Source organism: Equus asinus, chromosome 21, assembly GCF_041296235.1.
Source record: "Equus asinus isolate D_3611 breed Donkey chromosome 21, EquAss-T2T_v2, whole genome shotgun sequence".
Taxonomy (NCBI): domain Eukaryota; kingdom Metazoa; phylum Chordata; class Mammalia; order Perissodactyla; family Equidae; genus Equus; species Equus asinus.
This window is the reverse complement of record NC_091810.1, coordinates 53492557-53516760: the sequence shown is the minus strand read 5'-3', so window position 1 is coordinate 53516760 and position 24204 is coordinate 53492557. Positions and strand designations below refer to the sequence as shown.

The 24204-nt window shown below is 39.3% G+C and overlaps 1 protein-coding gene across 6 annotated transcripts; it reads left to right on the top strand.

Annotated features, from left to right (window-relative positions):
- Positions 1-1372: 1372 nt before the first annotated feature.
- On the top strand, positions 1373-23976 carry ZNF197 (zinc finger protein 197). 6 transcript variants are annotated; one of them, XM_070493602.1, is made up of 8 exons: positions 1373-1523; positions 6582-6694; positions 8157-8635; positions 9614-9746; positions 9864-10023; positions 10398-10489; positions 10778-10904; positions 20962-23976. In XM_070493602.1, exons 5-8 carry the CDS (start codon positions 9906-9908, stop codon positions 23277-23279), a joined length of 2655 nt encoding a protein of 884 aa, XP_070349703.1. In that variant the 5' UTR covers positions 1373-1523; positions 6582-6694; positions 8157-8635; positions 9614-9746; positions 9864-9905; the 3' UTR covers positions 23280-23976. The 6 variants fall into 6 exon arrangements, with proteins under 6 accessions (XP_070349703.1, XP_070349705.1, XP_070349701.1 ...); XM_070493604.1 differs by having other exon boundaries at positions 1382-1523; positions 8166-8635; XM_070493600.1 differs by lacking the exon at positions 9614-9746 and having other exon boundaries at positions 1382-1523; positions 8166-8635.
- The last annotated feature ends 228 nt before the right edge of the window (positions 23977-24204 follow it).

Genomic DNA, 24204 nt, shown 5'->3' with positions numbered 1-24204 from the left:
CAAGGGACATTCTCCATGAGGCCCTGTTTCTCACCGCCTCTTCTAGCTAGCGGGGCTTGGATCCTTTCCCAAAGGAGTGAGAAATTTTAACACCAGTAAATCCCCTCTTCGGCTAGGGATCCTCCCTTTTCCTCATTACCTTATCCTTCAGGAGGATGAGGTGTTAATAAAGCTTGCTAATCTGTGTCTCTGTGTAAAGTCTTATCTACTTAGCAGTTAAAGAATTGGCTTCTGGATCCTCCTCTGGAAAAGATAATTAGTCTTGACTCAGACTAATACATGGATGTTTAAAAAATTGGGCATCATGGAAGGACATAACTTTGTCTGGTCTAAAAAGTTGATTATAAGTTTAGATTTTTCCAAAAACAAAAATGAGACATGGCCTTAGGGGGAGGTAGATTATTTGAGAGGTGATCCCAAAGAGCCTAAGGGTGGGAGGAGAGAGAATAAAACACGCAAGAAGAAAAAGCCAATAAGGGGTGAGTTACCGAATGGTTCCACTGTGGGCAACTTCAGCTCAGTCTCCCTTGGGGCCGCCTAAGAACCCATGTAGAACATAGCTGAGAATTTTCTTGTCAAAGGACAGAAAGCTCGGGATATTTGTGCACCAATTCTTATTTGTTATTCTTTCAAGGTTGCCCTTTGGGGATATTATTCTCACCCACTTCTTCTAGGCTGTACCTGAGCACTGGTTGAGCAGGCTTCTGAAGCTTCAGAGAAAGTCCTGAGACAAAATAGCCTGAGATGTCATGGTGCACACTGAGATGAGAGGCTGTCAAGATGGACAGAATCATTCCTCAACAGCTTCACGAAGATCACAGATAGGCAGAGATGACTGTGGTATAGAGCACAAATGGCATATTCTTTAGGTAACAAGCAGAAGCTGCTTTTAATATTTGATTCAAAGAATTTAGTGTGTAGAAATAATCTCTTTTTACCTGTGTAGTAACTACTTCTGTTATTTTCCAATACCCAAAAGAAAAGTATCTGCACAATCTTGGAATCTTGGAAGGGCCTCAGTTACGTTTTGTTCTGCTCCCCAGAGACCTAGCCACTTCTAAGGCTAGAAGATAGTGGATTGACTTCAGAACTACCACTTTCGGGGCTCTCCAAAGTGGTGTGTATTCAAGAGTCATGGCCTTCCATACAGAAATCCAGGTGGTACAAGCCAAGATAATAGGTCCAGCTCCTTCAGGAGGCAACAAGCGTCCTGAGAGCCTGGGTACTATTATTCACCTCTGCATCCTTAAGTCTGGCAACAGCGCCCACTGATTTCCTTGGGAGGATTGAGGACCCAAGGGCTCAAGAGCTCCGCCCCTCCGCGCCTCCTCTTGGAACCATAGAGATGTGGCTTCCTAGAGAGCCGGGTATAGGAGGTGGTGAGCAATCGGAAGTCACGGTACCCGTGGGTCAGCCATTATTCTGGGCCTGGGCTGCCGTCGCGTCCGCGTCTTGTGTCGTCTCCGGGCGTTCCGGGGCCGAGGCGGCGGTACCCAAGGCCAGAGCCGCATCGGGAGCCCCCGGTGAGCCGGGTGGGCTCGGGTCGGGTGGGCATGCACGGAGGGCGGCCTGGGGTGCGGGCTTGAGCTCGCTGGGGCAGCACACCCCTCGCCGGCCCCTCCCCGGCACTGACCCCTAACGTCGCCCCTCCTCAGCTCCGTATTGGGGTGGACGCCGTGGTCTCGACGTGGGCCAGCTGCCGGCTTGGGGATCGTATTGAGGACAGCACGTCTGAGTCTGTGTGTGTCTGTGGTGCTCGAGTCAAACGGAATGTAGTGCCGCCTTGAGAACAGCTGCTTCCGGAGCCAGGCTCCCGAGCTCAGGCCTTTCTGCTCTTCCTCGGTCTTCTCGGAGGCCGATGCAGAGAAATAGCCTGAGACTTCCCTAGAGCATGGCTGCCAGACTTTTTAAGTTTTATTTCTTTATTTATTTTTGAGGGATGACCCAATTCCCGTCTTTTAATTTTGTAATATAACGGTGTTTTATAAGCAAACGGACACCACCTATACCACCATTACTTCAGAGAGTATCTTTTAATACTAGGTGCTAAGACCGTAAACTCAGAATAAGTGCCGTCCTTTGAGGAAAGATCATTGCCAACCTGACAGTGACTACGTATACTTATTGTATTTTTCGTTTTACAATTTACCAGATTGAAGCTTTATAATGAATTAGAATTTGGAAACGTTTGGAAAGCGTTTAGAGTAGTAGTTGTTTGGCTTTCAGAAGTCTTTGCGTAGATGGCATTATTTTGGACTTTTGGAATTAAAATCCCAGAGTTCAGAATCTGCTCCCATAACCTAACTAGTTCAGTGGTCTTGAGTGAATCACTTTGCTTCTCTGAGTCCTCTTTTGTTTTTGTTTTTGTTTTTTGCTGAGGATGATTTGCCCTGAGTTAACATATGTGCCACTCCTTCTCTATTTTGTATCTGGGTCACCACCTCAGCATTGCTGCAGAGTGGTGTGGGTCCCGTCCCCGCCCCTCCTCCCCCCCCCCCCCCCAACGTGGGCCGGCCTCCCTTTTGTGAGAAAGGAACGAAATGTATGTTTAAGGATTTATTTGTATCTGCAAAATAAGAGTAAATGAGTTCTGGTAATATACTGTGGAAAGTCACTTAGAATTTCTTTTTTCCCTAAGGTTTTATTTATTTTAAAATAAGCTTTATTTTTTAGAAGAGTTTTAGGTTCATAGCAAAATTGAGCAGAAAGCACAGAGATTTCCCATGTACTGCCTTCCACTACTCAGGCATAGCCTCCCCCTCTATTCACGTCCGCCACCGGAGTGGTACGTTTGCTACAGCTGATGAACCTATATTGACACATCATAATCACCCAAAGTCCATAGCTTACTTTAGGATTCACCCTTGGTGATGTACATTCTTTGGGTTTGGACAAATGTCTAATGACAATGTATAATGTATCCACTGTTATAGTGTCATACAGAGTAGTTTGACTGCTCTAAAAGTCCTCTGTGGTCTCCCTTTTCATCCCTCCCATCCCAACCCTTGGCAACCACTCATCTTTTTACTGTCTCCATAGTTTTGCCTTTTCCAGAAGGCCATATAGTTGGAATTGTACAGTATGTAGTCTTTTCAGATTGGCTTCTTTCACTTAGTAATAGGCATTTAAGTCTCCTAGATGTCTTTTCATGGCTTGATAGCTCATTTCTTTTTTGTTCTGAATAATACCCCATTGTCTGGATGTACCACAGTTTCTCCATTCACCAGCTGAAGCACCTCTTGGTTGCTTGTAGAGTTTGTCAGTTATGAATAAAGCTGCATAAACATCTGTGTGCAGGTTTTTATGTGAACATAAGTTTTCAGTTCCTTTGGGTAAATACCAAGGAACACAGTTGCTGGATTTTAGGGTAAGAGTATGTTTAGTTTTGTAACATAGTTTAGTTTTGAAACTCCCAACCTGTCCTCTAAAGTTGGCTGTACCGTTTTGGATTCCCACCAGCAGTGAGTGAGAGTTCCTGTTGCTCCACGTCCTCACTAGCATTTGGTGTTGTCAGTGGAGTGGATTTTGGCCATTCTGAAAGGTGTGTAGTGGTTATCTTGCTGTTTTAACTTGCATTTCCTGATGACATGTGATGTGGAGAATCTTTTTATGCGCTTGTTTGGAATCTTGTATATCTTCTTTGATTAGGTGTCTGTTAAGGTCTTGGGCCACTTTTTAATTAAATTGTTTGTTTTCTTTTTTTCTTCTTCTTTTTTTTCCTTTGGTGAGGGAGATTGTCCCTGAGCTGACATCTGTGCCAATCTTCCTCTGTTTTGTATGTGGGACACTGCCACAGAATGGCTTGATGAGCAGAGTGCACGTCCATGCCTGAGATCCAAACCATGAATCCCAAGCCACCAAAGCGGAGTGCGTGAACCTAACCACTATGCCACTGGCCCTGCCCAAGTTTTTGTTTTCTTATTGTTGAGTTTTAACAGCCCTTTGTATAAAATATACAAAGGATAATAGTCCTTTATCAGATACGTGTCTTTTGTGAATATTTTCTTTCCGTCTGTGTCTTGTCTTCTCACTCTCTTGACATTTCACAGAGCAGAAGTTTTTAATTTTAATGAAGTTCAGCTTATTAATTATTTCATTCATGCCTTTTGTGTTGTATCTAAAAAGTCGTTACCATACCCAAGATCATCCAGGTTTTTGCCTATATTATCTTCTAGGAGTTTCTAGTTTTGCATTTTACATTTAGGTTTGTGAACCATTTTGAGTTAATTTTTATGATGGGTGTAGGTCTGTTGTCTTGATTAGTTTTTTTCATGTGGATGTCCAGTTATTCCAGCACCATTTCTTGAAAAGACCGTCTTTGTTCCATTGCAATTGCCTTTGCTCCTTTATCAAAGAGCAGTTGACTATATTTATGTAGGTCTATTTCTGAGCTCTCTATTCTGGTCCATTGCCTTTCTGTTCTTTTGCCAGTACCACGCTGTCTTGATTACTGTAGCTTTATAGTAAGTCTTGTTTTTGGATGTCAGTCCTCCAACTTTCTTCTTCTTCAATATTGTGTTAGCTATTCTGGGTCTTTTGCCTCTCATATAAACTTTAGAATCAGTTTCTCAATATCCACAAAATAACCTGCTGAGGTTTGTGGGTTTTTTTTTCTTTTGGTGAGGATGATTTGCCCTGAGCTAACATCTGCCACCAATTCTCCTGGTGTTTTTTCGTTTGAGGAAGATTAGCCCTGAGCTAACGTCTGTGCCAGTCTTCCTTTACTTTGTATGTGGGTTGCCACCTCAGCATGTTTGATGAGTGGTATAGGTCTGCGGTTGGGATCTGAACCCATGAACCTGGGCCGCTGATGTGGAGCACGCCAAACTTAACCACTGTGCCAGGGGGCTGGCACAACCTGCTGAGATTTTGATTGGAATTGCATTGAATCTACAGATGAGGTTGGGAAGAACTGGCACTTTGACAATATTGAGTCTTCCTATCTTGAATATGGGATCAAAATCCTTTTTTAAAATTCCTTTCCTTCACTCTCAGGTCAATTGCCAAGAACTACTCAGTTTTTCTCAATTGTTTTGTCCCTACTGCTACTTAGTTTAGAACATAATCATTTATTTAGACTATTGCAAAAACCTTACTGGCCTTCCTGATATCCATTCCTTCCTCTCCCATCATTCCTCCCTTATAGATTCTTGACCCTGTTACTTAATTACTCCCTTCATGCTCAGAGTGGGAAAGGCCTTTCTGCTTATGACAAAACCCAGAAGCCATAAAAGAAAAGATTGATTGCATGGCAAAACAACTATAAACAAAGTCACACACAAACTGGGCAAAATTTGCAGCTCCCATTGTAAGCAGAGGACTAATTTTTCTGTGATACAAAGAGTGTGTACAAATTAACAAGACTGAACACTCCAAATAGAAACAGCAACAAATATGAACAGTTAACAGAAAATAAAGTATAAATGATTCTTAAAAGTATACTCATTTACTCAAAATGCAAGTTAAAGATTGGCAAAGATCCCAAACTTTGACAACTGTGTTGGTGAGAGAGTAAAGAGACAGGCACACCCATACCACGCATGCTAATGAGAGTGTAAATATTAAACTGTCCAAGCCCAATGAAGGACTAATTGGCAATATCAAAGTTTTAAAGTCGCATAAATTTCGATTCAACAAGTCTGCTTTGGGGAACTTTTCCTATATACGCCTACCCACTTGTAAATTGATGTATTCCCAAGGTTTTTCATGATGATATTGCTGTTAATAAGAAAAGATTGAAAACTGCCTAAATGTCCCATCAGTGCTGGAGCGGGTAAATAAATTATGATACATCCATGCAGTGATACCATGCATCTGTAAGAATGGGGGGGAGGGGCTATGTATTGACAAGAAAGATCTTTAAGGTACATTGTTAATTGAGAAAAGGAAGATGCAGTACATGACTCCTGGTGTTCTACAATTTGTAAAAAAAGGGAAATACAAAATAATATATATTGGACATACTTGTATATATGTAAATAGCTGGAAAGATACAAAAGAAGTTAGTGGGAGAGGGAACTTTACACGGTATGTGTTTTATAATTTTAAACCAGGGAAATATATTATTTATTTTTAAAAATAACAAGGAAAAATGTAAAGTAAAACCTCTTTACTGGTTGCTTATCACTTACAGTACATGGTCAGCTTGTTTTGCCTCTCAAGAACCTGTAGAATTTGACTTCTGTTGACCTCTCCACTCTACTCCCACAACGTTACCTCCAAAGTTTACTTCCCTTCTCTGGTTTGCAAAGCACCTATCTAACAGACCTATACATGCTGTCACTCCCTTGCTTTTGAAATTATAATTTCTTTCTTCCTGGAATGGCTTTCCTAATACTCCAGTGGTCTTTTTTCTTTGAGGCTCAATCCCAAATTACCTTTCATGAATTCTTTCTGTGCTTGTATGATGTCCTATTAATTTTGCTTGCACTATACTGAAATGTTTCTGGTTCTGCCTCCTCTTCTCTGTTATAAGCATGCTCCTTAAGGATCCAAGTGTTGAATAAAATTAATGAGGGAGCTTTTATATGTCGTTAATAGTGATGTAACTGTTATAACCTTAAAAATATTTGTATCTTTAGGGGCCAGCCCGGTGGCACAGCAGTTAAGTGCGCATGTTCTGCTTTGGCGGCCCAGGGTTCACCAGTTCGGATCCCGGGTGCGGACATGGCACCACTTGGCAAGCTATGCTGTGGTAGGTGTCCCACGTATAAAGTAGAGGAAGATGGGCATGGATGTTAGCTCAGGGCCAGTCTTCCTCAGCAAAAAGAGGAGGATCGGCAGCAGATGTTAGCTCAGGACTAATAGTCCTCAAAAAAATTTTTTTGTATCTTTAGGCCCAACAGTTTTTTTTCTGGGAATTTTTCCTGAAAAACCAAGCAGAGATGTAACCAAATATTCATTAGCAAAAATATTCATTGTGGCCTAATTTATAATAGGGGAAAATGATAAATAATTTAAATGTGTAACAACAGGGGACTGCTTAAGTATGAATAAGCTAATACACTCTTAAAAATAATGATGAGGGGCTGGCCCCGTGGCCCACTGGTTAGGTTCCCCCACTCTGCTTCGATGGCCCAGGGTTTCGCGGGTTCAGATCCTGGGTGCGGACATGGCACCACTCGTCGGGCCACGTTGGGATGACGTCCCACATGCCACAGCTGGAAGGACCCACAACTAAAAATACACAGCTATGTGCTGGGGGGATTTGGGGAGAAAAAAAAGAAAAATATTTAATATTATGTTCACAATATAAAATGTGTGAAAAGCAAGTTACAGAGCAGTACAGTTGGATCCAATCTTGTGATCCGAATCAGTGCATGGAGAGAGGACTGGAAGAACATAGTACTACAAAACAATAGTGATGATGATTCTCTGGTTTTGTATGTGTTTCTGATTTTATAAATTTTATGTTTTGTAATAAAAAAATAAATTATTTCTAAAAAACGGAAGATTTCTAGAGAACAACAAACCTAAGTTCTATATAATAAAACCTTACTCAAATTTATCCAAATATTTTGATTAACAGAATGAACAATTTTCAGAGAATTCAAAATATGTATAGTAAAGCTACACAGAACTTAATTCGGCATTTTTTTGTTAATTGAGAAGATGTTAGGATTTTATCTCGTGTATAAGGATTAAGACCATGATTACTTGTTGACAGAACATAGGAAAGAGTGCTAGTTACAGAAGGATAATAAGTAATGTTTGCGTCCATATACCAGGAACTGTTCAAAAACTTGAAATGTATTTAGACATCAAATCCTTACAAGCCTATAAGATAGGAGCTGTTATTACCCCTATTTTACAGGTTAAAAAACTAAAACTCAGAAGTGAGGTGGCTTGTTCAAAGTCACACAGGAGTAGCCAGTATGCCCATTGTTAGAGTGGTGGGTAAAGGATTTATTGTAATTATGTGGAGGAGATGCTGTGAATAAAGGAATACAGGAATTTCCTGTCTTTGGTTTCAGCAGTGGCCTGGGTAACATGAGTGTCTGTGTCCTTGGAGCCTTGCACAGGGGCCTTCTGTCAGGAAGCACTGCCCAAGCCTAGAACCTTGCATTCAGGGAGGTTCTCTTTGTCACTGGGAAGCTGACTGACATCTCAAAAATTTAGTTATTTCTCTGGGTTAACATTAACAATGATTTCTTGAGTTCTTGTAGATGATGTTCTCCAAGCTCTAAGGAAGAAGTCAAGCAAGGATTGAGGGGTCCTGGAGAGGAACCTTTCTTAGATAACGACAATGACAAGAGAAAATTGGGCCCACAATGCTCTGAGACAAGAAGGTCTTATTAAAGGGAAGGATGATACCTGGAAATGGGGAACCAGCTTCCAAGGGAGTAGCTCCTCTGTTTGGGAGACCTCCCATCTCCACTTTAGACGGTTACGTTACCATGAAACATCTGGACCCCAGGAGGCACTGACCCGGCTCCGGGAGCTCTGTCGCCGGTGGCTGAGGCCAGAAGCGCGCACCAAGGCCCAGATTCTGGAGCTGCTGGTTCTGGAGCAGTTTCTGAGCATCCTGCCTGGGGAGATTCGGACCTGGGTGCAGATCCATCGCCCTGGGAGCGGTGAGGAGGCCGTGGCCCTGGTAGAGGAGCTGCAGAAAGACCTCGATGGACCAGCACTAAAAGTGAGAAATGGAGAAGGGGGAGAGTTTGGGATAGAAGAAGGGAGAGAACTGAGGCAGGGTAGGCTGGACTGGCGGGTGATCTTATGATTTTCATTAACAATTAATAGCACATTGGCAACCCTAATGCTAATTAAAGCAGGTTCATGAGCTATTCAGACTGTAGAATATCTTTGCAGAGAAACGCATTTATGATTGGGGTCTTTGGGTACAATTCAGAATAAGCATGAGGGCATTAACTGCACTTTGTCCCCCTGGGTGATGCTTGCTGTGCTGAGTTTGGTTCAAGAACCTGAATAATACAATGTTTCTAAGTGTTCCCCTAAACAGAAGCATATGTATTGTTTGTATAAGACTTTGGAATGATGGTGTAAACCTGGAGTATAAAAGCCTCCCCAAAAGAATGAAGCTTTCTAGATCTGACAAGACCTCCCCATGTGTGCCCCTGCTGGGGGTTCTATGAGCCAAGGTATTGGGTTGAGATATTTGCTTCTGATAAGATTTTATATCCTTGACCATTAAATTGAGATCTTAATCTAGTTCCTAGAATGTGTGAGATCTCTTTCTGTCAATCTATAGCCCACTGGAAACATTTCTATATAAGAAATCTGAAACATAACTTAAACTTGGGAGTGGCACCAAGTGGGATGGGCTTGTTTGTCTTAATCATAAAATGAAGAATTTTAGAGCTATATATTTCATTACAAATCAGTAATCCATCCTTCTCATTTGAGAGATAAGAAAACAGGCTGAAAAAGTTTCACTGGGTTGCTGTTGGTCGTACCTGTAGCTAGCAGCAAAACCAAGTGTCTGAACGCTCCTACTCTAGTGTTCCCTCTGTGGAGCAGGGAGGGATAAGTAAAGGGATAAATAAGTAGAGTGTATTGAACCCAGGTCTGATCTAAAACCATGCCTGAAGCTAAAACCCATGCTCTTAATTATTGCTTGTTACTTCCCATTCCCTCCTTAACCCACACCCAGGTCTGGCTTCTGTTTCCACCGTTCTGTTCAGTCTCCTCTGGGAGAGGTCGCCAGTGCCATGAGTGGGGCTAGAGGGCAGCTCCATTGTTCTCAAGGCAAAGCTTTACTGCTGTTTTGATGCTGCATACTTGAGGTGGGTCTGTCTGATCTCACAGTTCTAGATTGTGGGCAGAAAGAGGTCCATGGTGGTTAGGTGAGTCCATTTTCTGGAAGTACAAGAACCAGCTTATTTTATTTTGCTTATTCCTAGGTTCCAGTTCTTGTCCAAGACCAAGATACTCTCCAGGAGCAGATGAGCACTCCAGGAACAGCACTTCCTCATGCACCCACTGGCAGCCACATATCAGCTGAAATGCACCCAAATCCTCTTACTAACCCAGTGGTGTTTAACCTCCAGGATCCTCAACATGGTACTTACTCAGTGGCCCTGGTTTTGGACTTTTTCAGGACTCTTATGCCTCATCGCCTTACTCCCAGATAGTTGCTTCCTGTCTCGCCCTGTATATGAATCCCTTATGGTACCAAGCACTTTCTGCTGTTTGTCCTTTTGTCCTTTCCTGGGTCCCTCTGACCCTTTATCCATTCTTATTGCTACTCTTTGTGTTATTCCAGCCCTGCACATGGGGATCGCTCAGAAAAGTTTTATGAATCATTTTGTAGCCATGATTGCCTAGTCCTGGGAATTCTGGGTCTTTCTGAATTCCTTCTTTGTAGAAGATATTGGACTTTGAGTAGTGGGCAGGAAAAGCACAAATCTCACGTGCAGCTTTTTCTCCTTCCTCAGATTCTCCTGCCCATGAGGCTTCTGCCCTTTCCCAGGAAGAAAACCCAAGAAATCAGTTAATGGCACTCATGCTCCTGACAGCTCAGCCCCAGGTGAGATTTGCATCCTCTTTCCTTCCTAAGGCCCTATCTGCACTAATTGTGGCTGAAGTGCCCTCTCTCATCCTAGTGCTTTGGTGTCTAGTCAGTTCCCATCTCTAAATCAAAGTCCATGCTATTGGAATGCAGACTTTACGTGGCGTCTCCTTCTACCTCCCTGTTACGCCTTGCCCGTCTCATGGATTCACAATGTGTCCTTGCCCCAGAAGTGAAAGGAATCTTCGCTTCTTCAGTAGGGGAGCTCCTGGGCATGGGTAATCTCACATGTACCTGTTATTTCAGGAGTTGGTGATGTTTGAGGAGGTATCAGTATGTTTCACTTCAGAGGAATGGGCGTGTCTGGGCCCAATTCAGAGGGCCTTGTACTGGGACGTAATGCTGGAGAATTATGGAAATGTGACCTCCCTAGGTAAGGACCCTTTCTTCCCATAATTCTTAGCTTTATTTCATCAGCCTTTGTTTGTTTTCTGGTTATGAAACTAGTGTATACTTATTTTGGAAAACACAGAATATTAGAAAGGAAAAAAAAAACTTCCTTAAACCCACTATTTGCAGACTACTACCAAAATTTTGATGTATTGCCCTTTTGTTTTTTTCTGTTTTGGAAGTTCTTTTACATTGTTTTGTGTTTATACAATTTTATAGCTTGCTTTCCTCCCATTCTCCTCACTTGTATTAGTATAAATTTTTTGCAAGTATTATCTGTATTGGCTACATAGTTTGTGCCAAAATTCAGTTAGCTAATTCTTTATTTTAGATAATTGCTCTACTAATCATCTATCTCTATCCCTAAGGCCTTTATTTCTCATTATTTTTTAGAAGTAGAATTACTAGGCCTAAATGTTTGAATTGTTTTAAGGTTCTTGCTTCTTACTGCCGAATTGCTTTCCATAGTGAGCTCTGTCCTCTCTGCTCTTAACCAGAAGTACATAAGAACACTCCTTTTGCTCTGCCTTTGTTGGTACTGAGTAGCCTCATTCTTTTAAATTGTAGCTAATACAAGTTTTTTTAAGTTATAATATCTATTTACAGTTGTGTGTCACTTAATGATGAGGATGCGTTCTGAGAAACGTGTCGTTAGGTGATTTTGTTGTTGTGCAAACAGCATAGAGTGCGCTTACACAAACCTAGATGGTACTGTCTACTACACCCCAGGCTATATGGTACTAATCTTATGGGACCACTGTCATATATGTGGTTCGCTGTTGACCGAAACATCAATATGTGGTGCGTGACTGTATTCTCAAATGGATTTCTTTGATTAGTAATAAAATAAGAGTATTAAAAAATTTGTTAGCCATTTGTGCTTCCAACAAACATTAAAAAACCTGTCATGTGGTGGCAACTGTGGGAATGATGTGATTTTGCCCTTAAGTAGCTTACCATTGTTTGGGAGATGAACATAGAATAAGCAAGGCAATAGTAATTGGTATAAGAGTGGCATAAGCCTCTTGAGCTGGAAATGGAGAGGACAAAGCAAACATTCCATTCCTGGGGATTAGTACAGGCCATAAAGGAGGTAGCTTTGTGCTGGATCTTGAAGAAAAAAGTAGGATTTTGTTTGGAGAAATAGACATTAAACGCTGAGGAATCAGCTAAAGAACTGATCTAATTTGGACTGAAATACAGTTTTAGAGTATCACTTTAAATGGCTGCATAGTATTCCATTGACTGTGTATCTTGCTTTCATTGACAGCTTTACGATATTGAATTTCTATTTAAGAACATTACATGCCTTTCCATTTGCTCAGTACTGCCTTTGTATGTTTCAGGCCTGTTTTAAAATTGCATTTATCTAGATCTTGCATATTTCTGATTACATTCATTCTTTGGAATTAGAATCTTTTCCAATGTTTTCTAATTGACTGTTGTTTGCATATATGAAAATACTGATTATTTTTGTATGTTGCAGCCTTACTAAATTATTTTATTCATAGTAATTTATATTTTATGTTTTTACACTTATAAGAATATATCTTTTAGTATCTCAGCTGTGCTGACGGTGGGTCAAACATTCTGTAGATTTTATATTTTGTTACATTTTACCAAAACTGCTTTCTAACAATGATGTACCAATTTGTGTTCCCACGAAAAGAGCAAAAGAGGGCCCATTTCCCCTGTACTTGCTTATGATTTGGTCAGTGTTTTAAAACTTTGCTAGGTAGATGAAGAATACTATCTTTTGTTTGTTTTTCATTTCTTTGATTATTAGTGTGGTTGAAATCTGTTCACACGTTTATTGGTCATTTTACTCTTGTTCATATCCTTCCTACATGTCTCTTTTATTTATTAAAACCACTTAGCCTTTGTCAAGTGTTGCATAAGTTTTTCCCATTTGTTTGCCTTTCATTGTTATTTATGAATTGTTATTTTTTAATTTAAGCCTTAGAAAATCTTTTATGTAGTATTAAACTTAGCAGTATTTTCCTTTGTGGTCCTCTCCATAAAATTATTATTATTTTTAAATCACCTATATTTTCTTCAGATACTTTTATTGTTACATTTTTACATTTAAGCTGTACTCCATCTAAAATATTAATATACAGAATGATACAAGAATCCAGTTTGTTGGTTTTTAATGCAAGTGGCTTTACCAATGTACCAATGCTGTTTACTCAAGAATCTATCTTTTCTAAGAATTTTACAATATAATTTGTGGATGAACTAGTTAATTTTATGAAAAACACCATGGATCTATACCTCATGCTGTAAATCAAAATAAATTTCCAGATAAGTCTAAGAGTTTGACTGAAAAAAAAATAAGCAAATGGAACTGCTTATTTATTGCAGCTCTGAAGAAAGAGAAGTTTGAACCAACTTTAATAAATAAGATATGCTCTAACTGCAGTGTTGTTGGGGCTTTGGGCAAGCAGATTCCAGGGTGTTTATGCCTTTTGGTGTAGTAATTCTGATTTTAGGAGGATACCTTGAGGAAATGGTTCAGAAAGAGGAAAAATAAGTCATATTCTAATGATAGTCCCAGCAAAGTATTTATAATGGTTTAAAGTTGGTCACAACCAAATTCCCCAAGACAGAGAAAGTACTAAGCTGACCATGGTATTTTGACCTGGAGGTATAATATGACACTATCAAATATGACAATTCTGTTCACTCAATTTCCATGTGTTGATAAACTGCTTGGTAGAAAAGCAGACTCCAGGTACCTTGTACACACTGCTTCAATATGTAAAAGATGCATATATATTCATTTAAGAGATTAGAATAGAATTTGAAGGAAATTATTTAAGAAATACTGAGTACCTCCCATATCAAGCTTATTAGCCCCTGTCTTAAAGTACATCCCAGTTGGAGTGATAGACATTTACACTAATATAATTCAGTGTGGCAAATGCTATATAAAAAAGTGTGCACTAGTGTGGGAGCCCATAGGAGCTTGGTGTGGTGGAAGGACTGGGAGAGAGGGGGAGGGGTAGGTAGTTCAGGGAAAGATTTACAGAGTGGGTGACTTTTTATTGTTAATAACAATTGTATTGAGATATAATTCACACACTGTACAATTCACCCATTTAAAGGTTACAGTTCAATGGTTATTATTATATTCACAGAGTTTTGCAACCATCACCACAGTCAATTTTAGAACATTTTCATCACCTCAAAAAGAAAGCTTGTACCCTTTAGCAGTCACCTTTATTTCACCCAACTCCCCCCTTCAGCCTAGCCCTAGGCAACCACTAATCTGCTTTGTCTCTCTCAATTTGCCTATTCTGGACATTTCATATAAGTGGAGTATATAGTATGTGGTCTTTTGTGACCGACTTCTTTTACTTAGTATAATGTTCTCCAAGTTCATCCATGTTCTAGCATGTATTAAAACCTTATTCCTTTTTATTGTATATAATATTCCAGTGTATGGATATATCACATGTTATTGATCCATTCATCAGTTGACAGACATTTAAGTTGCTTCCACCTTTGGGCTATTATGAATAACACTGCTGTGAACATTTGTGTTCAAGTTTTTGTGTGGACATACGTTTTCATTTCTCTTGGGTATATACCTAAGAGTGGAATTGCTGGGTCATATGATAACTCTATGTTTAATCATTTGAGGAACTGACGGATGGTTTTCCAAAGTTGCTGTACCATTTTGCATTCCTACCAACAGTGTAGAGGGTTCCAGTTTCTCCAGATCTTTGCTAACACTTGTTATTACCTGTCTTTCTGATTATAGGCATCCTAGTGGGTCTGAAGTGATATCTCATTGTGGTTTTGATTTGCCTTTCCCTGTGGCTATTGATGTTAAGCAATTTGTCATGTGCTTATTGGCTAATTTATATATCTTTGAAGAAATATCTGTTCAGATTCTTTGTCTATATTTTAATTGGGTTGTCTTCTTATTATTGAGTTGTAGGAGTTCTTTATATATTCCAGATTCAAGTACCTTATCAGATATATGAGCTTCAAGTATATTCTCCCTTTCTTTGGTTTGTCTTTTCCCTTTTTTTTTATTGAGGAAGATTGGTCCTGAGCTAACATCTGTTGCCAATCTTCGTCTTTTTTTTTTTCTTTTCTCTTCTCCCCAAAGCCCCAGTACATAGTTGTATATCCTAGTTGCCGGTCATTTTAGTTCTTCTATGTGGGATGCCACCACAACATGGCTTGATAAGCAGCACATAGGTCCTCACCCAGGATCCGAACCAGTGAACCGTGGGACACCATAGTAGAGTGTGTGAACTTAACCACTTAGCCATGGGGCAGGCCCCCTCTTTTCACTTTTTCAGTGGTGTCCTTTGAAGTACAAAAGTTATTAATTTTGGTGCATTCCAATTTACTTTTTCTTTTGTTGCTTGTGCTTTGGTGTCATATCTGAGAAACCATTGCCTAATCTAAAGTCATGAAGATTTAAGTCTATGTTTTCTTCTAAGAGTTTTATAGATTTAGCTCTTATATTTAGCGTTTTGATCCATTTTGAGTTAATTTTTGAATATGGTGTGAGGTAAGAGTCTAACTTCATTCTTTACCTGTGGCTATTCAGTTATCCCAGCACCATTCTTTCCCCAGTGAATTGTTTTGGCAATCTTTCAAAAATCAGTTAACCATAAATGTGAACGTTTATTTCTGGATTCTCAATTCTATTCCTTTGATTATATGTCTAGCCTTATGTCAGTGGCACTCTGTCTCATTACTGTTGCTTCATAGTACATTTTGAAATTAGGAAGTGTGATCCCTTGGACTATATTCTTCTTTTTCAAGATTGCTTTAGCTCTTCTAGGCCTCTTGAGTTTCCATATGAATTTTAGGATCAGCTTGTCAATTTCTCTCTAGAAGCCATCTGAGATTTTGATAGGGATTGCATTGAATTTGTAGATCAGTGTGGGGAGTATTGCCATTTTAATGAAGTTAAGTCTTTCAATCCATGAACATGGGATATCTTTCCATTTACTTAGTCTTTAATTTCTTTCACCAATGTTTTGTAGTTGTCAGGGTATGTTTTGCACTTTTCAAATTTATTCTTAAGTCTTTTATTCTTTTTGATGCTACTATTTCTTAATTTCCTTTTGGGATTGTTCACTTCTGGTGCATAGAAATACACTCATTTCTGTATATTGATCTTGTGTCTTGCAACCTGCTGAACTTATTTAGTTCTATGAGTTTTTTGATGGATTCTTTTGGATTTTCTATATAAGATCTTGTCGTCTGCAAATAGAGATAGTTTTACTTTTTCCTTTCCAATCTGAATGCCTTTTACTTCTTTCTCTTGCCTAATTGTTCGGGCTAGAACTTTCAGTACATGTTGCATAGAAGTGGCAAGAGCAGAAATCCTTTTCTTGTTCCTACTCTTAGAGGGAAAGCATCAGTCATTCACCATTGTTAGTATGATTTTTTGTAGGTGTCCTTTATGAGGTTGAGGAAGTTCCCTTCTATTCCTACTTTGTTGAGTGTTTTTATCTTGAAGAGATATTGGATTTTGCCAAATGCTTTTTTGTGTCTATTGAGCTGATTATATGACTTTTATCCTTTGTTATATTCATACAATGTATTACATTAATTGCTTTTCTAATGTTATATCAACATTGTATTCCTTTGATAAATCCCATTTAGCCATGGTGTGTAATTCTTTTTATGTGTTGCTAGATTCAATTAGCTAGTCTTTTGTTGATGATTTTAATGTTTATGTTCATATGATGTATTTTTCTGTAGTTTTCTTTCTTTTGTGATATCTTTGATTTTGGTATCAGGGCACTACTGTCTTCATAGAGTAAGTTGGTAAGTGTTCCTACCTCTTCTATTTATTGGAAGAGTTTGTGAGGAATTGGTATTAATTCTTTTAATCTTTGGTAGAATTCACCAGTGAAGCAATCTGGGCCTGGGCTTTTCTTTCTGGGTGGTTTTTTGATTACTGATTCAATCTCTTTACTTTTTATAGATCTATTCAGATATTCTATTTCTTCTTAAGTCAGCTTTCGTAGTTTGTGTCTTTCTAGGAATTTGCCCATTTCATCTTAAATTGTCCATTTTATTGGCATAGAATCAGAGATAATATTCCTTTCTAATTCTTTTTATTTCTGTAAGATCAGTGGTAATGTCCATGGTGGATGAGCTTAGGGTTTTTTTTGTTTTGTTTTGTTTTATTTTCTTTTTTATTAAGATTATGATAGATTACAACCTTGTGAGATTTCAGTTGTACATTATTGTTAGTAATGTTGTGGGTACACTACTTCACCCTTTGTGCACTCCCCCCAACCCCCCTTTTCCCTGGTAACCACCGATCGGTTCTCCATGTCTATATGTTAACTTCCACCTATAAGTGGGGTCATATAGAGTTCGTCTTTCTCTGTCTGGCTTATTTCACTTAACATAATACCCTCAAGGTCCATCCATGTTGATGCAAATGGAACAATTTGGTCCTTTTTTATGGCTGAGTAGTATTCCATTGTGTATATATACCATATCTTCTTTATCCAGTCGTCAGTTTCTGGGCATTTAGGTTGGTTCCACGTCTTGGCTATTGTAAATAATGCTGCGCTGAACATAGGGGTGCATGGGATTCTTGGGATTGCTGATTTCAGGTTCTTAGGATAGATACCCAGTAGTGGGATAGCTGGGTCATAGGGTATTTCTATTTTTAACTTTTTGAGAAATCTCCATACTGTTTTCCATAGTGGCTGCACTAGTTTGCATTCCCACCAACAGTGTATGAGGGCTCCTTTTTCTCCACAACCTCTCCAACATTTGTCACTTTTGGTTTTGGATATTTTTGCCAATCTAACAGGTGTAAGGTGGTATCTTCATGTAGTTTTGATTTGCATTTCCCTGATGATTAGTGATGATGAACATCTTTTCATGTGTCTCTTGGCCATACTTATATCTTCTTTGGAGAAATGCCTGTTCATGTCCTCTGCCCATTTTTTTGATCGGGTTGTTTGTTTTTTTGTTGTTAAGCTGTGTGAGTTCTTTGTATATTATGGATATTAATCCTTTGTCAGATAAGTAGCTTGTAAATATTTTTTCCCAATTAGTGGGCTGTTTTTTTGTTTCAGTCCTGTTTTCCCTTGCCTTGAAGAAACTCTTTAGTCTGATGAAGTCCCATTTGTTTATTCTTTCTATTATTTCCCTCATCTGAGGAGTTATAGTGTCTGAAAAGATTCTTTTGAAACTGATGTCAAAGAGTGTACTGCCGATATTCTCTTCTAGAAGACTTATTGTTTCAGGCCTAATCTTTAAGTCTTTGATCCATTTTGAGTTTATTTTTGTGAATGGTGAAAAAGAATGATCGATTTTCATTCTTTTACATTTTTTGGTTTTTTTTTAAAGATTTTATTTATTTATTTTTTTCCTTTTTCTCCCCAAAGCCCCCCCGTACATAGTTGTATATTCTTCGTTGTGGGTCCTTCTAGTTGTGGCATATGGGATGCTGCCTCAGTGTGGTTTGATGAGCAGTGCCATGTCCGTGCCCAGGATTCGAACCAACGAAACACTGCGCTGCCTACAGCGGAGCGCACGGACTTAGCTACTCGACCATGGGGCCAGCTCTGAGCTTAGTTTTTTAATTTGTTTTTTGGTGAGGAAGATTGGCCCTGAGCTAACATCTCTTGCCAATGTTCTTTTTTGCTTGGGGAAGGTTATTGCTGAGCTAGCATCTGTGGCAATCTTCCTCTGTTTCTTGTATGTGGGACACTGCCACAGCATGGCTTGATGAGCAGTGCCCAGGTCCATGCCTGGAATCTGAACCTGCAAACCCCAGGCTGCTGAAGCAGAGTGTGTGAACTTAGCCACTATGCCACCAGGCCGCCTCCATTTACCTTAGTTTTTAAGGGTGTAGGTATATGATGTGTAGAGAGTTGGGAAGAGGAAGAGCAATTCAGGAAGAGAAAAGGGCATGGGCAGTGGTGGAGAAGCAAGCAAAAGCATGACATTTTGGAACGTCTGTATGTGTTCTCTGTGGCTAGAGTCTAGGCGCATAAAGGGTACTGATAAGAAGTGAAACTGGAAAAATAGGCAGACAGGGGGTGAGGGTATCTCTTGGCCTATGCTGGTCATTTATGCTTTATCCTGTAGGCAGTGAAGAGTCATTTGTTTTGAGCACTTGAGTGACGTGATCAAATTTACCTATTGGAAAGCTAATTGTCAGAGAGTGGACGTGGATTAGAAGAGGGGGGTTAATTGGAGGCAGGGAAGCCTGTCTGTTTCTTGTAGGATTCACCAAAAATTTCAGAATGTAACCCTCTTCCTGTGTCATTCTGACATTTTTCTACTATGTCCCCTAAAGTTCAATAGGCTTATACATCATCTAATTCCTGTACTAAAATTTCAGGTACTTTAACCAGCTGATTAACTACTGAGAGTACGAAAGTTACTAATTTCTTAAGCATTTTCCACCTCGGTTTAACTACTTGCAACACTTCTATTTCCTAAAAGTACTTCTGCTTCCTTAAAACACTTCCATGTCCTTAAAGAAAGAGAACTTTCCTTTCTACCAGCATCCTGCTTAAATTGTGAAACTGCTCCTTGATCCAATCACTGTGGACAAGGAAACTGGAGTACCAATATTGGATCGGCCTAGGACACATGCCCATCTCCACAGCCAGGGGAAGCAGGGTAGTGTGATTGGCAGTCATGCCTGAATCCCACAGAGAGGGGCAGTTGAGATGGGATATAAGGGCCTGACCTAAGAATGTAGTTCAGATGAACATTTATTGGATGTTGTCCATGGTCACTCTATCGTAAACTTAAAGAGGTTTGTAATGAAAATAAATAGCTGCATTCCTTTCCTATGTCTTTTCTTTGTATTTAGGTAGAAGAACAGTGTTGTTATACTTAAATAGAAGATAATGTTACTATTATTCACATAATTTTACTTATTAGATAATTTGGGCAACTAGTTTATGATTTTTCTTACATTTCAATGGTGAAAGTAAGTTTCCAAAATATTTTCAAAAAAGTAATTTCACATTTTAAAATATTTGAGAATGTTGGAGTAGAAAAGGACCTTGAAAGTTTACTAATTCAGCCTCATCATTTTATAGATGTTTTCATGTTTTTTATCCTCTTTCTATATTTTTCTTTTGATTCTGTATTTCTTTTGTTTATGTCTAATTAAAGTGAGGGAGTCTAACCCAGACCTAATGTTTTTGTGAAATGAATTTTAAAATTTTTATTTCTCAATTTTAAAAGGAACAGTGCAGGGCTGGCCTGGTGGTGGAGTGGTTAAGTTCATGCACTCTGCTTCAGCAGTCTGGGGTTCGTGGGTTCGGATCCCAGGCACGGACCCACACACTGCTCATCAAGCCACACTGTAGTGGCATCCCACGTATCAAATAGAGGAAGTTTGGCACAGATGTTAGCTCAGGGACAGTCTTCCTGAAGCAAAAAGAGGAAGATTGGCAACAGGTGTTGGCTCAGGGCCAATCTTCCCCACAAAAATAAAATAAGGAACAGTGGGAGTTATATTTTAATTCTAAGAACTAAGTTTTTTTAATGGATTTTATTTTCTGTTGGTTAATAGCTTTCAAGTAATTAAAGAGTGTTTATGTACTTGTCTTTTCAAAAATTAAAGATTGCCTTTCCGAGTCCTTAGGTATATTTTCTCTCCTTTAGAGTTCCCATCTTCCTAGCATGAAGAAAATAAAAAGACAATTCTTTATAAGCCAAATGATTCTTCCTGTTCCATCCAACTTCCTGAGCCTCAGGTCTGAACCACCTGCTTATCCCTTGTTCTCTGTCTTGTTCTTCCTTGCATCTGTTTTTGCACATCATTTATATTTGTCCATCTGCTCCCTACAGACAAAGAGCTTAGAAGGGTCTCAGAGTAAGTTCTCTGTCAATCCATTTATGACATTCTGTCAGTGTAGCATTCTGCTTTGTACCTTCATTTAATGAAAAGTTTCTCCCTTTGTATTCATTTGAAAGTGTTCCCTCCTAGCTTGTTTTAAAGTCATTTGAAGATCTTGTTTTCACTAACACAGGGACATGGTAACATTTGCATTTTTAATTCCTTTTACCAGAATGGGAGACCATGACCGAGAATGAGGAGGTGACATCAAAGTCAAGCATATCTCAAAGAGCAGATTCTCAGAAAGGAACATCAAAAAGGCTTCAAGGAGGTGTTCCCCAGGTCCTTAATTTTGAGGAAGAGTGTGAATGGCAAGTTTCGGCAAATCACTGGCGAAATGAAACAAGGGAAAGAGATACATTGAAGAAAGTTTCCTTCTGTGAACAAGACAAGAAGAAAAGGACTCCACCAGAAAAACGAAGCCAAAAGTGGAAGGAATTTGGAGAAAGCCTAAATTTAGGTTCAGCTCTTTCTGAAAGTTTAATAGATACTGAAGGAAAGAAGTGTCATAAATGTGATATATGTTGTAAACATTTCAATAAAATCTCCCATCTTATAAACCATCGGAGAATCCACACTGGTGAGAAACCCCATAAATGTAAAGAGTGTGGAAAAGGCTTTATTCAGCGCTCAAGCCTTCTAATGCATTTACGGAACCATTCTGGGGAGAAACCTTATAAATGTAATGAATGTGGGAAAGCCTTCTCTCAAAGTGCTTACCTCCTAAACCATCAGAGAATCCATACTGGAGAGAAACCTTATAAATGTAAGGAATGTGGAAAGGGCTTCTATAGACACTCAGGCCTTATTATACATCTAAGGCGCCATTCTGGGGAGAGACCTTATAAATGTAATGAGTGCGGGAAGGTTTTTTCTCAGAATGCTTACCTCATTGACCATCAGAGGCTCCACAAAGGGGAAGAACCCTATAAATGTAACAAGTGTCAGAAAGCTTTCATTCTGAAGAAGAGTCTCATCCTGCACCAGAGAATCCACTCTGGGGAAAAACCCTATAAATGTGATGAATGTGGAAAAACCTTTGCTCAGACCACTTACCTTGTTGACCATCAGCGACTCCACAGTGCGGAGAATCCATACAAATGTAAAGAATGTGGGAAAGTTTTCATTCGGAGCAAAAGCCTCCTCTTACACCAGAGAGTACACACAGAAAAGAAGACCTTTGGTTGTAAAAAGTGTGGGAAGGTTTTCAATTGTAAATCAAACCTCATTGACCATAAGAGGATGCATAGCAGAGAGAAGCCTTATAAATGTACTGAATGTGGGAAAGCCTTCACTCAGAGTGCTTACCTTTTTGACCATCAAAGACTCCACAATGGGGAGAAGCCCTATGAATGTAATGAGTGTGGGAAAGTTTTCATTCTGAAGAAGAGCCTCATTTTACATCAGAGGTTCCACACTGGAGAGAACCTCTATGAATGTAAAGACTGTGGCAAGGTCTTTGGTTCCAACAGAAATCTCATTGACCATGAGAGACTCCACAATGGGGAGAAGCCCTATGAATGTCGAGAGTGTGGGAAAACCTTCATTATGAGCAAGAGTTTCATGGTCCATCAGAAACTCCATACACAGGAGAAAGCCTACAAATGTGAGGATTGTGGGAAGGCTTTCAGTTACAATTCAAGCCTGCTTGTACATCGGAGGATCCACACTGGGGAAAAGCCCTTTGAATGTGGTGAGTGTGGAAGAGCTTTCAGTTCCAACAGAAACCTCATTGAACATAAGAGAATTCACAGTGGTGAGAAACCCTATGAGTGTAATGAATGTGGCAAATGCTTCATTCTGAAGAAAAGTCTCATTGGACATCAGAGGATTCACACAAGGGAAAAATCGTATAAATGCAATGACTGTGGGAAAGTCTTCAGTTACCGCTCAAACCTTATAGCCCATCAGAGAATCCACACTGGCGAGAAGCCCTATGCGTGTAGTGAGTGTGGGAAAGGCTTTACTTATAACAGAAACCTTATCGAGCATCAACGAATTCACAGTGGGGAAAAAACCTATGAATGTCATATATGTAGAAAAGTCCTTACCTCTAGTAGAAATCTTATGGTACATCAGAGAATCCACACTGGAGAGAAACCTTATAAATGTAATGAGTGTGGAAAAGACTTTAGTCAGAATAAAAACCTTGTTGTACATCAGAGAATGCACACTGGGGAAAAACCATATGAGTGTGAGAAATGCAGAAAATCTTTTACTTCTAAGAGGAATTTAGTTGGCCACCAGAGAATCCACACAGGGGAGAAACCATATGGGTGTAATGATTGTAGTAAAGTTTTTAGACAAAGAAAAAACCTTACTGTACATCAGAAAATTCATACAGATGAAAAACTCTGTGAATGTGATGAGTCTGAAAAAGAATTCTCTCAGACTTCAAACCTTCGTCTTCAACACAAAATCCACACCGTGGAGGAATTCTCTTGGCTCCAAAATGCCAATGAGTCCAAGATAGAGATTCAGAAAATCTAGTATCATATATAAAATGAAATAGAATTCCTGCCTACTTAAGTAACTGTTGGAGAAATGACAGTATAATGTTTCTTATAAGGAAAAAAATCATGATTGATCCTTTTATAGAAAAGTGAGTTACATGTGGAAAAAAGTTAATCTAGACTCTCAAGACTACAAATCTTAACCAAATTCTTGTTAAAGGATACTGTGTTGCAGACCATTTGTTATGATCTTAGAAAGGGACCTTGGAACAGTTGAGGACTCTGAAGAAACTATGTTTATGTCTTATAAGATGTAATGATGTAGTTGTAAATGATAGGAAAAATATCTTTGTATTAAAAAGTGTATGTTTCTGAAAAATGTGTATACTGTACATTTTAAAGATAGCACCACTGCTACACAAAGTCTAGTATGATGGAGACGTGTCAGACAGTGGGAGTTGGGTGGGCAAGTCTGCTGTTTGAGGACACCTTAAGAGCACTGGATTTCGAATCAGAAGACCTAGCTTTGGGTCCTGGCTCTTTCTCTTGCTAGCTATGTGATGTTATTAAGTCAGCCTCTAAGCCTCAGTTTCTCTGTCAGTCAAATATTGACATAATACCTACCTCACAGGGTTGTTGTGAAGATTAAGTGAAAGGATCTTTGTGAAAGTACTTTGTGAAATAATTTAGTTGTCAATAAAGTTGGATAACAGAGGTATGTTCAAAATTTAGAACATGGCAAAATATAACGTTTGTTCACTAAGTCAATATTAGGACCTCGTGAACCTCAAAAAAATACTCATTTTTATAGTAAGAGGGAGTACGATGGATAGCTAACTTAGGAATTTAGTATTCTAAGAAGACTTTTTAAAGATATAGCTTTAAAAATGTTTAAGTGAGTTAATAGACAATATGCATTGTTTGGTTTTATGGAAAAATATTACCTTATTGTGGAAAAATAA